Here is a 10,209-nt window from a genome sequence, read left to right as displayed (position 1 = left end):
TATTTCTATTTACATTTTGCTACCATCACTGGCACTTATTATAAGATGGTCTACTGAAATAACTGATTTGATTAACAAGATGTAAATAAAAGGAAACAAGGGGTTAATACAGACAAGAACATAAAGTCCCAACATTTAATTTTCATAAATAAAGAAGCCAGCAGTACACATAGATGAGGTCCTAAACATATTTAATGTATGTGAAGAACTGTTTTTTTTTTGATAAAGTGAATTCGTTATTTACATGCATTACAGTAAAAAAAAAAATATTAACAGCATATAATTGGTATAGTGTTACATTTTCATGACTTGTTTTCTTGTCTTCTCTTCCTCAGATACATTAGGTAGAAAACTGAAGCTGTAAAATATTAAATAGCTTAAAGTTTGTCTAATGATGTTTGAAATTTTAGAAGCTGGAGCTCAAATTGTCCTTTTCCATCGTTGGCGCCTTCCCTCAGAGAGCCGCTGCAGCAGAAGCATTGATTTCTAAGATGAATAATGTCAGCGGCCGGCTGATAACTCGGCTGTGTCCTGCTCAGCCCACACGGGCTCAGATTAATGTCATTTGCAATGGAGATCCAACTCTAAGCCGCTTATTTCAACAGAGCGCTTTGCTGCTTTGATGTGGAATTATAGCTCTATGAGATGGGACTATTACACTCAACTGTTGGTTTCACTAAACATAGGGGGGTTGATCTTGAGATCACATCTTGCTACAAACCCAAACAATGGCTGTTTGTAAATGTCTAAATAATTTCCAAACAGCTGTTTGTTGTCTAAATCAACCATGACTTTGGTGCCATTCCTTCCTAATCAAGTCAGTTTTTACTGAAGCACCAGTCATGTAAAAACACAGTTATAAGTGCATTCTGTCCAAGACAAACACTAATTAATAAACAAATTACATTTAACAAGATAGCAGCAGCATAAAGACGACCCACACACTATCATACTTGCAGTGGAATGGATTGCTTGTGGAAATGACAGCACGCTGGAGAACCTGTGGGTGTGTTTGATTACAGCAGAGGTTCAAATGGCCGATTGCAGGCAGCTTTTCTTGCTCATTCGGAGGAGGGGACGGGAGGGAAGCTGCAGTAGGAAACTGCTCTGAAGTGCTTTTGGAGTTTGGCGTGGCAGAGTCAGCTTGGTGGCCCCCGCCACCTGCTCTCCAGCTGAGTCAGCCTGTCCTCTCTGCCCTGAACATGCTCCACCCCCACACTTTGAGCCGTTTCCATGGGAGCAACGTCGAGGTGGGCGTACCTGATGGAGTCATCCTCTGATTGGGGGGGAAGAGTATTTCGGGCGTTAATTCACATCATGCTTTAACTCACTGACAGCAACATTTTTTAGCCACATTATTTCTGATGAATTACTCTTCACTTCTGTTCTGGTAACTGAAATGCATTTTTCCATTTATGCATTGATTTTTTGATATGTTTTATTCCTAAACATTTGGTTTGAAATTTAAATTTTTTTTTTTTACATTTTTAAATGGCGTCATTTTCACTTTTGCTATTAAACAGTATTAAATATCTTTGTTTGTGTCCTGCTTATTTTGTGTTTTATCTCCCTTGCAGAGTAATATTTAAGCGGTAATTTAACCCTTTATATCAACAAACTAATGTACACAGTGTGAATCATCTAGTCATATATAAAAGATTTAGAAAATAATCAGAGTTTACAATATGGATGGAAAATAGCTGCTGAGTTGCTCGCTCTGTTTGACTGAACCTGACATTTTCAAACAAATCAATAAACAAATAACCTTCACATGCTGTATTGCTGTACAAGAGAAGATAGGGGAGGAAAAATGTGCTTCTAGGAACTGGAAAAAGCAACTGATGTAAAGCATTGGTCTGGTGTTTGTTCTTACTGTGTCTGTAGAGCTGCAGGACGCCATGTCTCTCAGCTTCGTATGGACCAGACTGATGAGTGGAGCTGTGTAGTTTCAGCTCTTTGGTCGTGTGTTCAAGGGCAGAGTTTGGGATTCTAACGTAGTTATAACTATAATCTGTGTGAAGGTCAGAGGATGGAGACCGATGAGATTCTTGAACAGATGGGATGAAAGCTGAAGGAAAGGTATATATCAAAGGTTAATGTTTGAGTATTTTCCATTAATTCATTGTTTTCTTATCTATGATCAGGCTGTACAGTAATTAGACCAGGAGGAAAGATCTTAGCTCAGTGACAATCTTCTCCTAAGCCGTCCTCTCCAACCTATTCCAGGAGATGTGAAGGTTTATCCTGACTTTAAGGGAGATGTTTTCCATGTTCTCTCATTGCAGAGTTCAACCAGCACTGGACTAATGGAACTTTGCGCCCACAATTCGAACACAGCTTTTCCTTTTTGTCAACAAGTACTAGAAAGCCTTTAAAATAAAGTACCCTACACTCCTACAACACTCCCACAAAATACATCAGGGGACATGTCCATAAACCTCCAGATCTATAAAGGTAGTGGGACAATTTGTTTCAGAAAACTGACAAAACCAAGGCTCTATCCTGATGCTTCAAATTGTAGCTCCTAATTCCTATCATTTCACCTTTAGGGTCAACAGTAAGAGATCTATCCTGGGTAACAAAGGAACTTTGGACTGCTCTGCTGAATCTGGACACCGTTTAACATTATGGACATCATTACCCATGAATTCAGTGGTCAAATTTGGGGCACACTGTAGCTAACAGCTAAAGCTTTCCTTTATAAAACCCAGAACATAAGAAGGTGTGTACATCATGAAGTAATCTTTCATTTCTGTTCATCAGAGGGGCTGTGTCTATACTTCCTGTCATGGAAAAGGTTAAGGGCAACCATACAGCTGGGAACATCAGGAGATCCCTATGCTTGATTATTGGTGCTAGGAAGCATCCTGCTTCCTTCTAGCTCCTTCCTTCCTTACTAGATAGAACGTCTTTACTGATTTGAGGTATTCAGATGGAGTCCATTACTTTTATTGAACCAAAGATGATTATTTCTTACAAAATGCTGACGATGTTCTGAGAGAACCCAGCGTTAGAGGAGGAGGCGGAGGGGGAACTGAGGGTGGTGAACATGACAGCATCCTCCTCTGATCTTTGAGTTTAACAACATCCTCACTACCCCAGAGTTTCTCTTTTGTACAGGAGTCGGTCAAGAGAATATTTTATCACATTAGAAAATGTCAAAATAAAAAACAAAAATAGCTCTTCTTTTCTATTCCAGGTTCAAATGTTATGGTTTCTGAAGAAATCCAAAAACATGAAAAATTCTATTCAAATAAAAAACAGATTTTAATGAATTATTATTGAACTGTCTAAATATAATAAACAAATTAAAAAAGGTTTGTACCTTGTGTTTTTATAGAAAAGGAAGGAGAAAGATCTGTTAATGAAGAGCCGTTACCCTAGATATGAGACAAAGAGAAAAACTTTATTGTAACATGTGCTTTTAAGTGCTTTTTGCTGTGAATAGGGAAAAAAATGAAACCACATTTTAACAAATAAATACCTCAAAAGTTTAAAGTACATTTGTATTAAGTCCCCTTTATTCTGGAACAATAATCCCATTTAACCAGCTACAGTCAGTTAAAAACAAATTCCAACATATTTAACTTACGTGGTACATAATAAACCATCACAAAGTAAGTCTGGGTTGTTTATTTGGAAAAAAAAATGTGCATAATTTCCAAAATATAAGCAATAAATTGAAAAGTGTGGTGTTGATGTGTATTTAACCCCTTTGCTCTGATACCCTTAAATCCAGAGAAGCTAAAAATCTTCTGAAGTAATCTAATCAGTAAAAAAAAGTCCAAATGGGTGTAAACCCAAAGATCTTTTGGGAAAATAAGTTGTATTAGGATTGGTTCATGCATGTCTGAGTAATCTTACTGAATCCTGCCCACAGAGCAGCAGCTGCCTCCGGGAAGCAGCTACCTGGACTTTCCTAAATCTGCCATGTAAACAAACTATCATTTCTCTCAGATCAGAAACAGTGATGTGAGGTAGAATGCAATTATTTAAGTTCAAAGCTCTTCTTGCAGCTAATCTGCACAGTGACAGCAACTGTTCCTTTTTTCAGCAAATGCCTAATTACTAAAACAGTTTTTTGGCTGTGAGAGTTATAGGATTTTGTTCAGCTTTTTTAAAGATGAGCCTAATCTCAAAAGTTGCATGATACACCAATGTCATAAAAAAGGTGGCACACACAGGGAAAGGCAGCATCACACTGAAAGAAAGTGTCTTCTAGTTGAAACAAAAATATCAATCCAATCTGGTGGGAATTAATGAGAAATGTAGCCAAGAAGCAGGAGGGTGACACTGGAGGAGTTCCACAGGTAAGGTAAGAAAGGTAAGAAAATCTGTTTTCATTTGTGTACTTCACAAATTTGCTCGTAATGGAGAAGTATCGAGAATTATTTTTGAATTTTTGATGCAAATAGTCTAGGATATGCAGTAAACACTTTGAAAAAGATGCTCCAGAAACGAAAAGAAAATTTTAAAAGCTAATATAAAAAGCTTCAGCAGATCACCAACGATGAAACATGGAGATGACAGCCTCATACAGCTGGGATTGGGAAGATGGAAAAAGCCAAAACAGAACCTATGTTTTAGTATAAAACATTTATTTTTGAATAAATTAATCAATGTTTAGAACTAAATGTTCAATCCATCCCATTTTGAGGTAAATTAAGTCTCTAGAAGAGGAAAAATAATATAGACCCTGAACATATATTTCAAGTGAGAACTCTTCAAATTAGTGTCCTAAAGCAGGGAACTTTTTAGAATTATATTAGTTAAAAAAAAAAACTGTCAGTAATGAAACCATTTACTTGGATACTGTATATTTATTTGTATGTACTTATTTTGTCCATAGGTATGGTGGTATTCAGTAGCTCTGAGTAAAGCCAGTTAAATAAAGTCTTTCATCATAATTTAGGGAGATTTCCTACAGTACTGCAGTATATTTTTCCCAGTGTTTGATTCTATGGTGTAATTTAGTGATATAAAACATAAGGCACCAACTAGGAAGGCAACAGCTGTAGTTGAAGCACTAAATCCTTTCTTTTTTCGCTCTTTGTCTCATACTTAGTTTACTGGGACTATCAGAGGGAGAGATCAGCTGTAGACAAAGGGGCTTCAGAATGAATTAATAGGGGCTAGAAGTGATGAGGCGGAGGAAAAGGGCAGAAGGTAAAGAGAAGAGGATGCTGCAGACTTGAAAAGCAGCACTGACGGCTTTAGAGGTGGCAGACATGAGACAAAAGGGTAGCGAGCTTCTCCTGGACAACTGTCTGACAGCGAGCCAATTTCATCCTTTTGTCCTCCCACAACCACAATAAGAAAACCAGCCAGGTCTTCAACCAAATCCTGTGTCACGTAGTTTATCTATACAGACATCACAGTGCTCATGGAGTCACACACAGGTTTGTTTTATTCAATTAAAGTGCTGAAACTTGAGGATTGTAAAATAAAGAAAATTAATTAGTATTTCATCCAGCAGGACTTTCTGTTGGTTTCATCACCGCTCGTTTGCTCCATCAGTCACCTTCTGTTTCCTCACACACATTCTGCTTAACGAACACAAACGCTCGCTGATATACATGGTAAAATGAAAAAAAAAAAAGGTTAAAAACTTGTTTTGCTTTGATCATTTTTTTAATACAGACAAAAGGAAGTGTCTGTTCACAAACCCAGTGGAAAATTAATTAGACAGCGCAGGGACGTCTTCTGGGGACTTTTCAGGTTTTAGAGAAAAGTATCAAAGGGAAAAGAAAACCAGGCCTGCAAGCAGGATGATGATGGGCACATATAATGATAACTGGCCTCTTACTTCTATGCTTCTGCAGTGTTACTGCAAAGCACACAAAAGGGCTGGCTTTGTTTTACTGTCACCTCAGTTCGGTGTTTGAATCTCCTCAGCATGCCTCCCTATCCTGTGGTTCTCTGACCAAAGACATCCAAAGTCATTTTGACCAGACAGCTACATGCCCAAACTTTTGGTAGTGAGAGAATAAACCGATTCATTGCTGAAGACAATTCGGAAACATCTAACATGACCAGGGTCTCTGAGTGTATTTCACATCAATATTTTAGAAAGATGCCAGCCTTCTGGTAATCTGATGGAATAAGCAGGATGATGGATGGATGGATGGATGGATGGATGGATGGATGGATGGATGGATGGATGGATGGATGGATGGATGGATGGATGGATGGATGGATGGATGGATGGATGGATGGATGGATGGATGGATGGATGGAAAGTGACATACAGAGACAGAAAAACTGTTGAAAGAAAAGACAGAGACAGACAGAAAAGCTGTCTAAAGTATCGCATCTGGAAATGCAGTTTTTTTTTCACTCATCTTTCTTCATATTTATCCAGACTGAAATAAGACTGATAAGTTGCTTCCTTTTCCCACACAGAAGATAAACAAGTTTAGTGTTTTGTCATCTTGCAGCAATGCTCTAACTTCAAACTCCAACTGAATGTTTTTCAAGCTAAATATACTTTTGAACACCTTGAAGATTATTAGTCTCACATTAACTTTTTTGCTTTCCACAGGTATTAAGCATCTGTTTAAAGATGACTCATATGGAGCTTAAATATATACCACAGAAAATGCAAACAAGGGTCTTCATAAGTGTTTCTTTAAATACTTCAGCTTTAATAATTTTTCCTACTTATCAAATAATGTTAAAATATCAGGAAGGATGCAGTGAATCAATTCTGGGGTTCAGTTTGAGGATTTAGATTTTTTGCATGTAAAACAGTGACATTTATCATTAAAAAGCCTAGTTAGCTCTGGTTATAGGTCGGGAATTTGAGCCTTATAAGTCTGTGTCTTGTGTCAACTCTCACCAACATTGTGTATCCTTGCTTATTTGTTTGAATTTCTTAATATCTCTTGGGAACTAATATACAACTTACATAAAGTCCCTTTTTTTATTAATGTTCTAATCAATAAACAGATGGTTTTGTTGCAATGTTTAGTTTAACAGGAATATTAGAGCAATTTCAATAAGAGGAAATCAGAAAGCACACACACACACACACACACACACACACCATCAGGTACCTGCTGTTTTCCAGAGCCAGCAGGGGCTGCCTGAGCCGTGGGTGTGGACCTTCCCTCACTGTCCACAGGGGGCGCCCGCTCACTGCCCCAGGAGAGTGAGCCCTGCATCATCAGCTGACACTGAGCCCTGCGGTTTCTGGGGCCGTTCCTTAACATCTGTTCCTGACTACAGCCTCTATCTGTGCTGGTGTTGCTGCCCAGGTCTGTTGTGCCTTTCTTAGCAGACGGCTCCCTAAGAGTCAGGGCCTGGAGGAGACTCCTGGGTGTATCGTACCACCGTCTGAGTAGGTCTGGGATCTGGTACTCCTCACTGCGCTTGCGAGATGTTTGGGAGGCACATCTGGATTGGCAGTTGTGCTCCTGAGTAATCAGGAGCTGAAAAGGTGAGGCAGGTGGTGTAGATGGAGGTGAAAACGGGGGATTGAATAGAGTAGGAGGGACGGCTGCACCATCACGATCTTCTCCTCCTGCTTGACTGGCCATGTCCAGACTCCCATTGCATGAGGAATAGCTCCCTGAATAAGACGACTGACTGCCTGCCGCTATTCCAATCCCACTGTCTAAAGAGGTCTGCCGGTCGCAGTCATTGAGCCCACGAGGCTGGGACTGCATCGAAGATTGACGGCCCACTAAGCCCTCCCTTAAAGCCCCATACAATCTGTCATCTGACCGGGTCAAAGCCTTCAGTGTGGAGGAACTTGATGCCATCTCATTGGAAAGATGCAATCGGGCCAATGGCTCCACCCAAAACGGAAACCGGCCTCCATAACTTGCATCTGACTGACTGGATGAGGAGCTGGAGAAGCTGTGGTCGTCCCCGGCAACAGAAGTGCTGCAGCTATAGGTGGAGGCTGGAGAGGAGGAGAAAGTCAACTGATCTGGATAAAGAGATTAGTAATCAAAACAGCTGGCAGTAAAAAGAACAGTAATCTTTACAGACAACTGATGCAGGAGAACAAGGTTTAATTACTGTCATCTGGTGCAAGGATGCCTATGGAGCCAGTCAGCATTAATTTAACGTTGGACTTCTTTAAATTCCTGACTAATGCAAATATAACACTGCTGAAAATGGCCTAACATCCTAAACTACAATGTTCATTAGTGATGTGCTGGCTGAGGATAACCCAAAGGGACAGTTTGTAGCAAGACTTACATGAGCTACTGGCCAGACTGCACTGAGACAACATGCTGAGCCTCTTCTCCAGGTCAGACGTCTCCTGACTGATGCGTTTCTCTGCTGATGCAGGGTCTGCATCTGGATCTGTGCTTATGTAGAGAAAGAAGAAATACATAAGGAACATGTTATATTTGATCTGAGTAGCTTTTAAACAAAACAATAATAGAAATTCTTGTAATTGATAAAAAAATGTAGACATCAATGGTTCTCAAGCCTGGTCCTGAAGTACCACTGCTCTGCATGTTTCAGATGTCTCTGTGTTGCAGCAGACCTGCTTCAAATAATTTCATGAGCTCCTCAGCATCCATTAAGTGCTGCAGAAGCCTGTTTATCATTCCTTCATATAATTCAGGTGTGTAGTACCAAAGAGACACCTAATACTAACAGGACAGAGGTATGCAAGCACCAGGATTAAGAACCACTGCTCTAGATGATAAATCAATTTAGGACCTAACAGAGTCTGGATCCGTGCTTTCACATATTCACTGCAGTGATTCTCTACAGTTCCTCATTTAAGAAAAAAGGGCCACTATGGCAGAATGGCAAAGAGAAAGCCACCAATGTCAGAGAGCTATGAGCCATCCTGTTTAAGGTATGCAACAGCCCACATTGGAGACACAAATATGTTGAAGAAGATGTCCTGACCTAAGCATGGTGGTTGCAGCATTATGCTTTGGGGATACTCTGATCCTTTAGTGCTAGCAGCCTCAGCATAGCGTTATTACATGTAGAGAAGTTAATAAAGCCATTTGATTAATGTGTGTGGGCAGAGATTTATCTAAACGATGCAGAACAACGGACCCTGAATAGAAGGGCTGCAGGCTTAGAAAAATAATAAAGACTTAAAAATTAAGAGGAGGTTCACTTTCCTGTAATCCTATAGAAACAATCTTAAAGGATTGGGCTTAAATGACAGCATTGCCATATATAGGAATAACACAAACTATGTTTATATGTAAATCATTCCAATAATCTGTGGTGGAACAGAAAATTCATGTTAATTCTCCATCTAATCTCATCTCCATCATGCTAAAGAACAATGGACAAATATTTCTGTCTCTAAATGTCTCAAGCTGGTAGATGCACAACCCAAGTGTTGACTCAGGGGAGCAGAACTCTAATAGATTATTTAAAAATGAATGCTTCTTTATCTTCTACTTCACAGTTACTGTATACAAAGAATCAAGACACTTAAAAAAAATTAATTCAAATAAAACTATTATAACATATTATAACATTTTCAAAATATAAAAAACGTTTCTGTAGGTATGCATGAGTGCTTCACCAAACTCACACACAACGGCTAACCCATTAAGAAAAAAAAATGTTTAGCTTAATGCTTTCAAAGATTCTTGCAAAATGTTACCATAGCAACAACATATCTAACACTGGTAACAAAACAGCCACCATTAACACCAGTTCACAGTTTAACACCTTTCAATGAGTTTAACCATAACAACCTCCATCTTTTACATCCATCAATGTAGTTGATGCTTCACAAAATAGAGGGGCAAATAAAATGTAGGTTTCTTATATTTCTAAACCTGTGAAATGCTCTTAAAAAGTCAATGTAAAGAAGCATTTGCTGTATTTCAACTTTTTGAAAATGGCTCCATAATCTGTGGGGATTTGTGAAAAGTGGTTCATCCTGAGGAACCAAGAAAAGACCAATGGTTGAGACCTAAACATACTTTTAAGTTTTATTATATTACATTTATTATGTTTATTTTGCTGAAATACTTTCTATCTCCCCCCTTTGTACTGTGGCACTACTAGAACCCTCCTTTCTCTGATGATTAATGTTAAACCTTTGTGGCATCATCTATACACTGCAGTGATTTCACATACAGCTTTACCTTCTTTTGGAAGGGAATCAATTGCTGCAACTTATGTTAAGTATCTAAAAAAAACCAGGAAAACACTACATTTGTGGTGTTAATTAGAAATGTCTTGTAATATGTTTGTGTGCAAGCGTAT

The 10,209-nt window shown here is 38.9% G+C and overlaps 1 protein-coding gene across 1 annotated transcript in view; it reads right to left on the bottom strand.

Annotated features, from left to right (window-relative positions):
• Window positions 1–211: 211 nt before the first annotated feature.
• LOC119798012 (protein Dok-7-like) overlaps window positions 212–10,209 on the bottom strand; it is a 33,519-nt gene continuing 23,521 nt past the window's right edge. Inside the window, exons 7-11 of the mRNA XM_038307325.1 lie at window positions 8,209–8,319; window positions 7,056–7,906; window positions 2,978–3,131; window positions 1,874–2,068; window positions 212–1,276 (exon numbers count right to left, since the gene is read on the bottom strand). Of these exons, the coding sequence (XP_038163253.1) occupies window positions 1,140–1,276; window positions 1,874–2,068; window positions 2,978–3,131; window positions 7,056–7,906; window positions 8,209–8,319 (1,448 nt within the window). The 3' untranslated portion in view covers window positions 212–1,139. The remainder of the gene's footprint in view (window positions 1,277–1,873; window positions 2,069–2,977; window positions 3,132–7,055; window positions 7,907–8,208; window positions 8,320–10,209) is intronic.

Source organism: Cyprinodon tularosa, unplaced genomic scaffold (genome assembly GCF_016077235.1).
Source record: "Cyprinodon tularosa strain WSP-4 unplaced genomic scaffold, ASM1607723v1 ctg607, whole genome shotgun sequence".
NCBI lineage: Eukaryota > Metazoa > Chordata > Actinopteri > Cyprinodontiformes > Cyprinodontidae > Cyprinodon > Cyprinodon tularosa.
The sequence above is the reverse complement of the archived record's forward strand: the minus strand, read 5'-3'. Positions and strand labels throughout refer to the sequence as shown.